At 36.4% G+C, this 15,151-nt stretch overlaps 1 protein-coding gene across 4 annotated transcripts in view; it reads right to left on the reverse strand.

Annotated features, from left to right (window-relative positions):
* Window positions 1-776: 776 nt before the first annotated feature.
* Window positions 777-15,151, reverse strand: part of LOC121415155 (uncharacterized membrane protein C20F10.07-like) — a 47,663-nt gene continuing 33,288 nt past the window's right edge. For 3 of the 4 annotated variants that reach the window (XM_041608290.1, XM_041608292.1, XM_041608291.1), the window contains exons 8-13: window positions 14,556-14,655; window positions 11,177-11,317; window positions 6,181-6,280; window positions 3,879-3,992; window positions 3,018-3,123; window positions 777-2,302 (exon numbers count right to left, since the gene is read on the reverse strand). In XM_041608290.1, coding sequence (XP_041464224.1) covers window positions 2,198-2,302; window positions 3,018-3,123; window positions 3,879-3,992; window positions 6,181-6,280; window positions 11,177-11,317; window positions 14,556-14,655 — 666 coding nt within the window. In that variant the 3' untranslated portion in view covers window positions 777-2,197. The remainder of the gene's footprint in view (window positions 2,303-3,017; window positions 3,124-3,878; window positions 3,993-6,180; window positions 6,281-11,176; window positions 11,318-14,555; window positions 14,656-15,151) is intronic. The other variant, XM_041608293.1, reaches the window with a different exon arrangement.

The raw sequence follows: 15,151 nt of genomic DNA on the forward strand, positions 1-15,151 counted from the left end.
GCATTGTGCTTGTCAGATTTTTCTCTATTTATTCAATAGAACATTTTTCTGAGGTGGACTTGACCTTTAAGTTGAGTATGACTTAAGTACTTGTGTGACATTCAATTTCTATGCCTTTATAACATGAAGTCTGTGTGACTTTCATGTAATGAAAGTTTCATTGATAGAATACACATTGTCAAAAGCAGACTTCATGTCCACTGAAGTGCCTTGATATGGATTTCATCCTTTATCTTCAAGTAGTTAAGAAAACTTCAATTTTGTGACCACTAAACATTTAATAATAAATACTATCGAAATGACTTCTTAGCTATGATTTCACTGATCTCCAATTTTGCATTGATTTTTGTTTATAGTGTCATAACGAGATAAAAAAGCAATTCACTGTTTTTGTCATGAACACCGGTTTTACTGTAGTTAAGTTTGCCTCAAATCTTGTCAAGTATATAAACATCAAATTATCTTTAATAGCAAATTGGATTCAACAAATTGGTCTATAACATTTTTATCTAGGAATGGAAGATATAAGTAAATTAAACTTTTCCTTCACAGAAATTCTCATTTCAAATCATCAGGTGTTAACTGCCAATTAGTGCAATATCATTTGGTCCTTTTCCAGTTGGTCCAATAAACAATAAACAGAGTCTTTAATACCTCTTTGCCAGCCAGGAGCACAATCAATTCTACAGGCTCATTTCATTCAGTTTACTGTTAAAGTAAAATTTGGTTTAGTCACACTTGGTCTAAAATCCACTTGGCCTAATGATCACTTTGTCTAGCCACTAGAAGTGACCACTCGGCTAAAAACCAACAATAACTCACCAGGAGAAAATTCTACGCACCGAGCCAAAATAAGCACTTAATTACTTCATTTCTTAGACCATTCTTATTGGCATTCAGAGAGTTTTATTCTAATGAGCACAGCATGCATTCTGCTCGACATGCTAGATAGTGGGTATCATCTATAAACGGAAAATTGGCAAAATGTTACGTGGATGAAACGTCAGACCGAATGGTGATTAGACGAACAGGTCGTTGGTCTATGAAAATGTGAATAAATCAGCAAGCATTTTACACCAAAGAGTGCAGATATGATTGTCATTTGTATTCTTCTATTTTACTCACTTATACCTAGTACAATGCATGCAGCACCGGTTTAAATCCATGGCATCACTCAATGTAAGTGTACATGTAGGTTTACATTTAACATAATCACATGGCTGAAGATAACGCGATGGTGGTGGTGGTGGTGAAGATGATGACGATGATGATGATAATGATGATGATAGTGATGATGATGATGACAAAGACGATGATGATGATGACAGTGATGGTGGGTTTTTTGTCAAACGGTTCCTTAAAGAATGTTTTGATCAATCAACATGAAATCGTATACCGTGAGGTATCCATTAATGGCACAACAATATTGCAAATTAATACTGTCCTCACAAGCCACTGGACAGCCAAGTGATGAAGCAAAATATAAAATAATGTGAAACAAATAAAACATAAGGGAAGAGAAACTTGAACACCCCCCCAAAAAAAAATAAAAACACATCCTTAGTATTTTCACTTTCTTTAAGCATCAAGTGTCGTATTCCGCATTTAAATGCGACTATACGATGACAATTACGATAAAGTTGTTGGCAACATTATGAGGTGAAATTAAACTCGTTTTATATCGTTTGGCATGAAGGGCTTCAGGAATGATGAAAGATGAACAAAATGAGCTGCTTTCTATGCACGCTGACAGATCGATTTCACTAACCACAGAGACGTCACAACTTTGGTGGTCTCGTGACAATAGAGATATGAAACGATCTTCATGCTAAAAAAAGTTGTAACCGAATGGAAGCCACGTGTGAAGAGATCTCTTTCATAGTCACCGGCTCTCTGTTACTAATTCTGAGTTAAAATAGCAGTTTGAGAATGCATGCTGGAGGTCGGCTTCAATGGCAACGTGGTCAATGATCTAACTCGTCACAAGCAAGTGAAATAACTATATCAAAGGACTTCGCGTGCATGGCGTTCCACTCACTGGCCAGTGTAGTAAGTTAAGGGTTGGTCTGCTGGATCCTATGGAGAGAGGGTAGAGGAATGGCAGCCTCCTTGTTGAAAGACCAACAACAGAGGGCGCCGGTCAGGTCTGGAATGAATTGCAGCTTTAGTAGGACCAGCAGCAGACCAATGACCAGTACTATAAATCCTCCTTCTGTCCCCTGTCGGGCGATGATTCGCTCTGATGTGGTGGATTCGAATTTTCAGATGACTTTGTGTTCAGGTGTAGTAATGACGACTGGACCTAAAAGATGAAAAAAAATAAGAAAATATTTTTTTCTTGCATGGATTGTGTCTGAATGTAAAAATCATGCTCATGTGTGTATTATGATTACTCCATGATATTCAAATAAGACGTACAAAAAAGATTAAAACCATAGGTTTGATTTGATTTGATTTATTAATTTCCACATTCCAATAACAAAAGTACCTACAAGTGTAATCATTTTATCTCAGCAATATATAACAATAAACAAATGACATAATGAATAACATATGCATACATACATTCTAACAGTCTAATTGAAATATTTATTGAAATGTTCATACCTGAAAAATTTCTTTTTTTTTAATTATTAAAACAAATAGAAAAAAAATATATACATATAAACGACATATTACATTTCAAAATGTGGGAGACCTCCATCTTAAGCTTACAGCTTGAAATCGATAAAGGCCTCGAAAGGAAAGGGGAAGGAAAACAAGACAAACAGTGCAAAAATTTCTGGACACTCCTTTCATGCCTTAAAATCATTCTTCCACCAGGATTTAATTTGGCTTGAAATGATTTACATGAAAACCAAAACTAAACCTAATCCATAATGATGATTTTAACAAAGTAACCGGAACATGTATTTATCACCCTATCAAATAATAATGCAGTCTTCATTTCATTGATTTCATCATAAAGAAACATATTTACCATGTTATTATTTGATAGAATATTGCAAGATTATTACCTGTAATAATGTCTTGAGATTGGCTGAAAGCGTGTCCTGTATATGGGATACTTTCTCTTGGTGTTTATGTTGCTCTGATAGAAATAGATTCCCAATATTATCCATGCTGTCGAAAGATAACATTAAAATAGGTCATGTACAATGCTGAAGAAACATATAAATTGCTTGTAAACATTTATAAGACCATCAATTGAACGGTTCGGAGATGATCACTCTAATGGTATTTACAAAAGCTGCAGTGTTTTATGAACCTGCATACAGCCATGCATAGCATATTGCGATAGCTTCATGATTCAGCCCCCCCCCCCTCCCCCTAGGAAAAACTGATGAAGGCAGAATTTCAAGTACATGTAGGCCACAACAAACTTCTAGACCCCAAATAACGATATTAGGACCTTTATTTCTTATTTTAGAGCAGAATCCTTACTTCATACACCTATATTATGCATCAATTAGTAAAATCAATGGAATCATATGATTTTTCAAAAGATAATTAGGCAATTTCATAGATTATACATGCCAATTTTTAGCACGATTATGCAGTCGATGAAGAAGATAATTTAAGTTGGGCCAGTGAGGCGCCTACCCTGCTTTATAAATTACCAAATTAGTGCGATTAGGGTTAATAAACTTGAAATTACACATCAACTTCTAGATTATGGCAGAGCCCCCATCCCACCCCCCCCCTCACTACCCCCTTCCCACTTTGGTATTAAGCATTAACCCCTCAACATTGGCATATGTTAATAATAAGCCCATCTTTTGCCCCAAAATACCCACGATTACTCCAACATCGGTGGAAGCTGTTATGTCTACATGACTTGTAAACCTAGAGCTTTGGGTCCTATCCTAGGGACTTACTTTTCAAGGTGGACGGACTCATGGGCTGATGTTTGAGATGGGGTGGCCATGTGTGGTTGAAGCCGCCAGATCCTGATGGAAAGTACTGCTGCTGAGAAGGTCAGGCACAAAAGTCTGAGGGGAAAAAAAAGGAAGCCAATTAAAAAACCCCATCATATTACGAAGTATGGGTGGAAAAGGGAAGCCAATTAAAAACCCCCATTATATTACGAAGTATGGGGGGAAAATGGAAGCCAATTAAAAACCCCCATTATATTACAAAATGTAGGGGGGGAAGGAAGCCAATTTAAAACAAGTGGAATGCCTCTGGCGGTCTCACCTGCATCACGCGATTCAATATAGCAACAGTGCTGATTTTGAAAACTACTATAACTCGCACAAGATATACAGTGATACTTGGTTACTCTTATTTAAACGTTTTATGAACTAGACCAATACACTTACAGAGATATGATGGTAATTCAACAAATACCCCCAACGTGGCCAAAGTTCATTGACCTTACATGACCTTTGACCTTGATCATGTGACCTAAAACTCACACAGGATGTTCAGTGATACTTGATTACTCTTATGTCCAAGTTTCACGAGTCAGATCCATAAACTTTCAAAGTTATGATGGTAATTCAACAGATACCCCCATTATGGACAAAATTCATTGACCTTTGACCTTGGTCATGTGACCTAAAATGCGCACAGGATGTTCAGTGATACTTGATTACTCTTATGTCCAAGTTTTATGAACTAGACCAACACACTTTCAAAGTTATGATGGTAATTCAACAAATACCCCAATTTGGCCAAAGTTCATTGACCCTAAATGACCTTTGACCTTGATCATGTGACCTGAAACTTGCACAGGGTGTTCAGTAATACTTGATTACTATTATGTCCAAGTTTCATGAATCAGATCCATAAACTTTCAAAGTTATGATGGTAATTCAACAGATACCCCCAATTCGGCCAAAGTTCATTGACCCTAAATGACCTTTGACCTTGGTCATGTGACGTGAAACTCATGCAGGATGTTCAGTGATACTTGATTAACCTTATGTATAAGTTTCATGAACTAGGTCCATATATTTTCTAAGTTATGATGACATTTCAAAAACTTAACCTTAGGTTAAGATTTTGATTCCCCCAACATGGTCTAAGTTCATTGACCCTAAATGACCTTTGACCTTGGTCATGTGACATGAAACTCAGGCAAGATGTTCAGTACTACTCGATTAACCTTATGGCTAAGTTTCATGAACTAGGTCCATATGCTGTCATTTAAAAAACTTAACCTCAGGTTAAGATTTGCAGGCGAGACAAAAACCCATTGTTTTACGAAGTATGGGGGAAAAGGGAAGCCAATTTAAAATAAACTGTTATATTACGAAGTAGGGGGGGGGAAAGGAAGCCAATTTTAAAAAACCCATTATATTACGAAGTATGGGGGATAAAAGGAAGCCAATTTTAAAAAAACATTATACATGTATTACAAAGTACAAGTATGAGGTGAACCTCGGTATTAACCTTAAAGGAGAATGAAAGCTTTGGAACACGATAGCCTGTGTGAAAACAGAAAAATTATAGAAATAGATCAACGAAAGTTTGAGAAAAATTGGACAAATAATGAGAAAGTTATGAGCATTTGAATATTGCGATCTCTAATTCTATGGAGATCCTCACATTGGCAATGCGACAAAGATGTGTGATGTCACTCTTGAACAACTCTCCCCATTACATTAGTATATATTTCAATTAAACTGCCTCTTTTATCACAGCCATCAGTCAAGCATATATTCTTTTTGTAGGAGGGAATGTAATACAGATTTTTAAAAAGAATAAATCATGGATAAAGAGTTTGTATCACCATAAGAAAAAGCAAAAAGAGACATTTTGGGGGTATTTTATAGTCCATTAAATGGAAAGTTGTTCACATGTGACATCACACATCATTGTCGCATTGCCAATGGGAGGATCTCCAAAGCAATAATGATTGCAATATTCAAATGCTCATAACTTTCTCATTATTTGTCCGATTTTTCTCAAACCTATATTCTTATTCTTTTATTTTTCTGTTTCGACACAAGCCTACTTGTTCCAAAGGTTTCATTTAAGTCTACTGGAAACAGGTGGTTCCTGTTCAAAGCCTATTAAAAGTAATTTGAAAATTCAGTAGTCAAACAGGTTAAGACGGTAATATCATGATAATATTTTGACAATTAACCTTGATTTAAAAGACTTTCTCAAGAAAGAATTGTTTGCGGCAACTACTGTCTTTTGCCTTTAAAGGACAACTTCTGAGATACTTACAAGATGCCAATAAGTAGTAAGAACGGTTGATATTGAGGTAGCTGCTTCAGGGAGTTCCCTAGCCTTTTAATTGATTTGAAGATGCTGACTGAACATAACACTGCCAATAGAAAATTGGAAAGAGAACTCATCGGTTAATAAACTTCATGGCAATGACTAAATCAGAACGTATACATTGTGGAGTGCCTGAGGTCGACCTCTATGCAGCTTGAGCTAAAGCCAGGGTAAAAACAATTGCAGTACAACACAATAGACTATTTCTAGATGGATGGTACTGTACAAACGCATATTTATATCTTGTTTATCATTATTATTACTGTTATCGGTATTAAAATCATCATTATTATCATTATTATCATCATTATCAATATTGTCATTATTATCATCATCATCATCATCCTATGCAGACTACTTCAAACCCACAATAAAAAATGCAAATTATATGAGAGGAAAAAACCACCCTTCATATTCAATTTATAGTCTTTGTTATGTTATCTTTTACATGATTATTGAATGGGGGGGGGGGGATAAAACCTAGTGGTCCACAAAGAAAAGAGCTGGCTTTTGGTTTAGATTTCATTATCCAATAATGTTGAGGTTTAGGGCTGGGGTTTACAGGTATAATGTTGGGTTTTTACTAGAGGCTTAAATGTGCTCAAGTCATTTTCCACTAGAGAAACTGCTGCTGGGAACAAATACCACAGAAAGGTAATGAAAATATAATTTTTCAAAAGACATTGGAACAGACTTCAGCAATAAGCAAGTGCACTGTTCAATGTCTCCAACATAAAAAAAAACCTTCAAAAGGATATCTTTTTCACTTTACCATCCTACCCTTGACAGATTTGTCAAGGATGATGATGATGATGGTAATGATGACGGTGATGATGATGGTAATGATGGTGATGATGATGGTAATGATGGTGATGATGATGGTGACGATGGTGATGATGATGGTGATGATGATGATGGTGATGATGGTGATGATGGTAATGATGGTGATGATGATGGTGATGATGATGATGATGGTGATGATGATGATGATGATGATGATGATGATGATGATGATGATGATGATGATGGTGATGATGATGATGATGGTGATGATGGCAATGATGGTGGTGATGATAGTGGTGATGATAATGATGATGATGATGATGATAATGATGATAATGATGATGTAGTTCTTGTATAGCACACATCACATTATCATATTATGTCCCTTGTGGAGCGTTGTGGCCCAGTGGATTAGTCTTCGGACTTTGAAACAGAGGGTCGTGGGTTTGAATCCCAGCCATGGCGTAATTTCCTTCAGCAAGAAATTTATCCACACTGTGCTGCACTCAACCCAGGTGAGATGAATGGGTACCCGGTAGGAAGAAATTCCTTGAATGCTTTGAGCGCCTAGACAGCCCAGCTAAAGCCGGGGTAATAATAATAGCAGGGCCCGCTGGGAGAACAGTTTTCGGAACTGAAGCGGCTTCCCTGGGTAAATATACCTATATTATTATTATTATGAGCTTCCAAAGGACTTGGATAAATTACCCTGGCTTTAACCCCGCAGCGTTTTACAGCACGAAAGCATTTCAAGGAATAAATTCCTGACATGCAACCATTTGCCTCACCTGGGTTGAGTGCAGCACAATGTGGATAAATCAAATACTGGAGGATATTACATAATGGCTGGGATTCGAACTCAAGACCCTCCGTTTCAAAGTCAAAAGACTAATCCACTGGGCCACAACGCTCCACAAGAAAGAAACCAATGGTGTGAATGGCCTGCCATAGTTTGGGAATGCAATAATGGGATTCTAATCAACATATGTCATTGGAAAACACTCCCTCATCATAACAACCTCTAATTCAATGTCTTCGCATCAATCTCAATGAGGGTATTTTGAAGACAGGGTTGGAGGATGTAAAATGCAGACGTAATTGGAATTAAATCAGTTGTTGAGTAAGTGGGAGTAGGAATGTACTTTTGTATGGAACATGAGTGAGTCTGGTTTACTTATCAGTGAAGATGGTGCGTTTGACATTTCTCACAAGAGGCATGTTTCACAGTGTGACTTAGAGTCCTGTTTAAAAACCAACACACACATATGATATTGAACAGTGACGTAATCAGACTTCAAATTTTATATGCAAAAATGCAAGGATGATCAGCTCAGCCCGCTCCCTCCATTATATTGTTGAATATTTTATCATTTTTTGCCACAATATCAAAGACAAAACTGCTAGAAATCCGTGGAGTAAAAATAACAATAATGGTTATATAGATATATTGACCTTGAAAATTAAAAATCAAATAGCATTGCTCTCATCAATTCAGCTAGATCCCATTCAACTATTGTAATAATGTCTTTTTGAAAATGCTTTTACAATTATTCTATATCTCCAACTCAGTACATTTTGATACTCATATTTACCCATTGAACATTACATGATTTCATAATAATACATATTTTCCATAGATCCAATCCTGGAATATCTGCAGCATTGGGCTCAATGGGTTGATTACAGTCAGATATAATTGCAACGGCTTCAGGTGCAAGAGTTTTTTTCAAAATGTGGTGATGTGATCAGTAAATGGATCTATTCAGTGAGTGGGTGTGTATGCTAATTTGATCAGGAGTTGAATTTCAATATTCCAGGTTCAACTAACTGTTAACATTTTAAACTGTTCAGCATCTGTCTGAGCTTAAATGAGTACTTGTATTCATATTATTGTATCATTAATGTGACATCATCTCACCAACATCAGTGGGGTGATGATGGAGTTGGGGTGGTGGTGGTGATGTGTGTGGGGGGAGTGGTAAGTCCCATCACACTAGGTGCTATCAAACCCACCAGTTTACGCAAAAATTCTCATGAGAAATTGGAAGGCCTGAAAATACCTCCTGATAATCTATTTAATGCATTTTCACCACTTTTAACCAGATAAAATGCTCCTTTCATTATGAATCAACAAGAAAACCGCATTCTATACAAAGGTTGCATATTCTCCTTGCTTTACATCTACATGTCAAGTTCTTGCCATTTGCTTTCAAACTGCAAAAATCTCTTTAATAAAGAACTTTTTTAAAAGTACTCCTAATTTTGAAATACAGATCTAAACTTTCAGGTATTTTCTTAAGGGGTTATTACAAGTTCTGATTTTCACACTGTGGTATTTCTGAACTGCTTAGAATTCTTGACAAGAAAAATGCTGTTTTTTTTCTGTGATCAGGTGCATATAATAGCACCTATCGGTACATCTGGTTTTGTTTGATCTGCGCAAGTTTAGATGATATCTATATGGATGCATATAACACTACAGGGTTAGAATAACAACTGAGATAATAGTGAGATAATGAATGATAATGCAGGAAGTTGACATACAATCTCATGCAACATTACTGTTCAACATTAAGTCAGAGTATGATTGATAAGAAAAGTAATCCGTATCATTTACTCGGAAAAAAATTATCTCTTTATCTCTAATATGATCTGTGGTGAACATTCAGTGTGCTATATTAGTACATCTACCAAGAGATGAAAAGCAACGAAACAACAACCTTAATCCTGTAGAATGAATGTACAATTACGCAGATTATAAAGATTACATCTGTGCTGGTTGCCATAGTAACTCAAGAGTCAAGGGTGTCTCGGGTTCTTCCAGACAAAGTATTTTCAGAGAGATATTCTAAGCAGCATATCCAAGTTTCTTTTGTCACATGTAAAGATCAAAATTGAAGCGGACCCCCCCCCCTGATATTACCAGTATAGTGTAAAGCTTGTGAGTGACTATAAGATGTACACTTGGTGGTATTTATCACATAATGAGGCTCTTATGACACCAAGCACTTTATGCATGGGTTCCAATCCCAGCCATGGTGTAATTTCCTTCGGCAAGAAATTTATCCATATTGTGCCGCACTCGACCCAGGTGAGGTGAATGTGTACCCGGTAGGATTTATTCCTTGAACGCTTTAGCGCCTATTAATATGGCGGCTCAGCTACAGCCGGGGTAATAATATGATACCAAGTATCAAAGCACAGTTGAGTATATGCACATAGTAACTGTGCTATATAAATGGACATATTATATTATTATCATGCATTTTTAACTTCACATAGGGTACATGTGAAGTTATATCTAGAATTATGGAAAACAATCCGCCTACTTGAATAATTAACACAGGCGCATGACTTGCTTACAATCGAAAACAAACAAATGAAAACAAATACAAATACCAGAGTGAGCAAATATTGTTGTTGCACATGCAATGTAAAAAAAAAATGTTTATTCAATCTTGCTTTTTTCTTCTTTCCAGCTCAGGAAGTCTTGGGGAAACTTCACCCAGTGTAAACAAACAAATACATGCACTGTGAAAAAACTGTTTATTTAATCTCGCTTTTTTTCTTCTTTCCATCTTTAGAAGATATGGGCAACTTCACCCAGAGTAATTGTCACCAGGGGAGTGTTTCATCAACATTTTCATCCAACAAGTTGTCAGATCTGACATCTTTCTCTGATGTTGATTGGCTGAGAGGTACTGTTACTATGGTAACTGTCGGATAAAATGGGACTTGTCGGATAAAACGTCTGACAGGTCCTTTCATGAAACGCCCCCCAGGTTAATAATTGATTCATGACCTGATGTGGAGCTTTTGGAAAATCGTACATTAATTTCCAGCGACTTGATTATGGCAAGCTAAAATCAATTTCCAATAGGTTTTGATCTGATCAGGTTATTTTTTAAACAAGCAAATTCAAATAATCCTTTGGAAAAAAGGTAATTCACACATTGCATATTTTTGCCAAAATTTCATTCATATGGACATAGAATTTTCATTGGAAAATACTAAATTAGAATTAAAATCTAAAAAATATATAGTTCTGGGTGAAATTGAGATACCCCATTTGGCACTTCATAATCACAGCATTCCCAATTTCATGCATAACTTTAATATACATTAACTTTAGTATACATAGAGCACTGCTCGGACTCACTTTGACTGAGCTGATGATGGTAACCTGTATGTGAGCGATGGCCGAGGTCGGGCGAGTCACCCATGGAATGTGATTGGTCGGAGGGCAGGTGTGGTTGCCGCGGGCTACCTTGGTGAGGGTGAGACCCGCCCCCATATGAATCTGACAAGAAATGGAAATGAAGTGAACGTGGGATGAGAATGGTGAAAGCTTGCAAGGTTTGACACTGCTAGTTCAAAGACACACTGCAGACAGATGAATGGTTTTGACAAGGATTTCTGACAATTCAACCCCCATCTCATCTCTCATTCTATTTTCATTCTTCTGCTGACTCCCGAGCTAGTCTTAATGAAGAATGGGAAAAGAGACATACACTGTCTAACTAACTACATCAGGGCCTGTATCACAAGCTCAGTATTTGATTATATAAAGGGGCGATTCCATGCTAGAAAAATCAGCCACGTTCACAACACTTTTCAACCTGCGTTTCAAACAAACAAGGTACTTCAATTTGTTTTTAGGTTAACTACTACTGGGCAGTCATGTGAAAAAAATGACAACCAACAAAAGTACGTTTTCCATTAAGGAACTAGGGGTGAAAATGTTGCGTTTCGTACAAGACGTTCTGTACAACACAACATTTTCACCTTTAATTCACCTGTCCTCAATTTTTTTTTTGTTATCAGTTTATCACATCACTTAATTCCCGCTTTAACTTTAACATTGACAAAAAAAAAATTATTGCTCAAGCATTCAGCAAAGCGACTAGAAATTGTTGTTAAAATGTCCCATACGGCACGGATGGAATCGCCCTAAAAGCTGATTTTTACGATCGATTGCAAGATCATTACATGTATGTGCAATAAAGCGTACAAAGCAACTGTATGATCGATCGCATAGCTTTGTGTCACAAGCCCCAGAAAATTAATTCCAGCAAAATTCATTGGCTTTTGATTACTAGAACCACAAGTCTGACTGCACATTGAAACTCACATGATAAACAAGTATGATTAATCACATATTTAATAATGACGATGACACGAATGAGCAAAAAGCGACATTAATTTCAGGCCTTGAACGAGGTTAATAACATGATGGCTTTCGCCTTGAGAGACAATCTTCATGGACATTAATTACTACCGCTGTGCATGGAACAATACGTGGATTATTACAACTTACGCATGGGATGAGAATATGAAATCAATAAACATTCAAAATAAAAAAATCTGCATCATGCATCACTTCACTCCAATTATAGTGATTTTGCAAAAAATGACCAGCCTTGGCTTCTGCTACAAAAACAACTCATGAAATAATTAATCATGCTTTACACAAACTTCCCAAGTGAGGGAAGTAATAAGCTGCCAGTTGTCTACAACAAAATATTATCAAAAAGATGCGAAAATTCTTGGGCGTGTTTTGTTGTATCTTATCTATGGCTTATGGAAAATAGCTTTATCAAATGCATCACTTCAATGTACTTTTTTTAATTAAGGTGTAGGTGGTGTTGAGAAAATATGTGCAATCATTATTATTATTTGTTTGGCCTCACCTGTGCATGGGAGGCGAAAAGCAAACTGAATCACTATGACCCGCAGGTCTCTCCTCCCGATATAACTGATTGGGGGGAATGCAGGTGGACCACAACACCGGGGTTTCCCCCTACTCTTATACGAATAGTGCAGTGGGTTCTAAATGTGCAAAGGTGGTGACTCTCCTCTACGAGGGGCCTCCATTTAACGTCCTATTCGAGGGACGGAGTGTTAATCAATTGCTAATATTGTGTAGCAAATTTTATGACTGAAAGATTAATATTGATTGTAGCAAATCAGATTCCACTCCTTGTTTCACGAAGCAGATCATTAATCAACAGTAAATTCACAATTACTTTCAAGACTTGTGATTGATTAAGGAACAGAAAATAAACTTGCAATTGATCGCAAGTTTCTTGCAACGCCCCCATTAGGCATATACAGTATGTATATAAAATCAATTTTCAGTAGTAAGACTCTTAAAGATAAATGCCAGTTGTGGTAACGATTTCAAAATGAGTTCGTACAGAATCCAATGAAATGACCACAAAGTGTCTGTTTGTATGAATAAAAAATGTGTGCCAAAGGATTCATGAAGAAATTGGGTAATTGCTGAGAAATTGGCAAGTAAGCAATAATAATACGCTGTCCCATGTGCGCTTATCTGTGTTGGTGATCTTCAGTGTGAACATTTTTCAGCATAGATTTCAAGATTTCACAAAGTTCAGTTTATGTAACTGTACCAGATCTAGATCCTCGATGATATAGTGAAAATTAAGCTTGGTTTTACACACTATCTCATGAAATCAATATTTACTGTAACTACTGTACAAGAGCCTGGTAAAACAGAACTTCAACAATTGATCAATATAATTTATTTCTATGATGAGTGAACATGATCAATACAATTAAACATAAATACCAACCCCACGATCGATCACTCACATTCATGTCAAGGGGGCTTGATCAAACAGAGCCTTATCACTCATCTTATTTTATATCATGAATAATGTCATTTGAGGTGATGCCGGGAAATGGAATGATTTAATACTATTCATAAAACGCTTCTCCAGAAATATCTCAAGTTATAATAACATGGAAAAAAACAGAAATCATACATTATACATCCTGCCTTCTTCTGAATACAACAAAAAGATTCAAAGGTCTTTGAGTAAACCCCGCTAGAAATTCCTTGAATGCTGATGGAATTTTTGGACTTTCGGTAATTGCATGTGAATAAAATATCTATTAAATGAATTATTCAAAAAGGTAATAATGGCTCGAAGTGGGGAAAATTTCTTTTTTGTAAATCAGAATTTCGTCGGCTAAGGGATATTGGATGGAAATCTTGATCATAAGCCTTTGAGGCAAGACACAAAACTTTGAGACTCCCGCTACCTAAATGATGCGAGATAAACCAGCAAAAGGCCCTCTTGGTTGCTAGGCAACGGCACTAAGAGGAGAGATGATGACAGGCAGGGAATATTTTAAAATTCATTTGATTGATGAGATGGTGAAAGGTTTCACATCAAAAGTTAAAATTGACCATAGGGCATCGGCAACATTAAAAGAAAAATGTTCCCTTCTGACAGATAATCAGATACATCACAGAAGCTCATTATTATTTTCTGTAGTTAATATGAAAATTATATTTTTAATGTTTTAAAGAAAACCTACAAGCTTTCATCCAGTTGGACCCCCTCGGCAACACGTCAGCAATCGAATTCCCATCACTAAAAAGCAACAATACCCACCACTTCATTTTCGATACATTGGAAAGTCACTTGTGCCTTCTATATTTAAAAATACAATATGATCTGAATAGATTCCTCTTTTTGAAATGTAGGATTACAAAGGTTGAGGCTTACCTGAAAAGCGGGAAGATTCCAATCTCTGGTACTCATGAACACTAACTGGAGGCAAGACACGACCGTTGGGACCGTCATGTTCCATATCAAGCTCATCTTCCTGAAAAATGCAAAAAATTAATTGGTGATAGAAGCATGAATAAGGAATTGAAGAAATAAGAAAAAAAAATCTGGGGGTGTTTCATGAAAACTTAAGTGAGACTTAAAGGCCCATATTCTGAACTGAGGTTTAAATTAAAACTATGGAGAGCCAATTGGGGCACTAATCCCTCACAGTACACATCCAATTTATTAACTAATTTTACACTGAAATTGTTTATAATTATTGGGGAATGATAACTTTTTTTTTTCTTCATTATGGAGGAATCAAAATATGGTAAAAAATAGATAAATAATATAAACAGATTTCTTTTTATTTTGGCTTCCCATAACCTTAGCAGAGAGTTAGACGGTGGTCATAGTTAACCTTGCCTTCAGAATATGGGCCAGAGGGTATTGCACGAAAATATTTGCAATCAATTGCAAATATTCTGATGCAATTTTACAATTGATAGATCAATTTTAACCGTAGCAAATCAGATTACACCCCTTGTTCA

The sequence above is a fragment of the Lytechinus variegatus genome, chromosome 5 (assembly GCF_018143015.1).
Source record: "Lytechinus variegatus isolate NC3 chromosome 5, Lvar_3.0, whole genome shotgun sequence".
NCBI classification, from domain to species: domain Eukaryota; kingdom Metazoa; phylum Echinodermata; class Echinoidea; order Temnopleuroida; family Toxopneustidae; genus Lytechinus; species Lytechinus variegatus.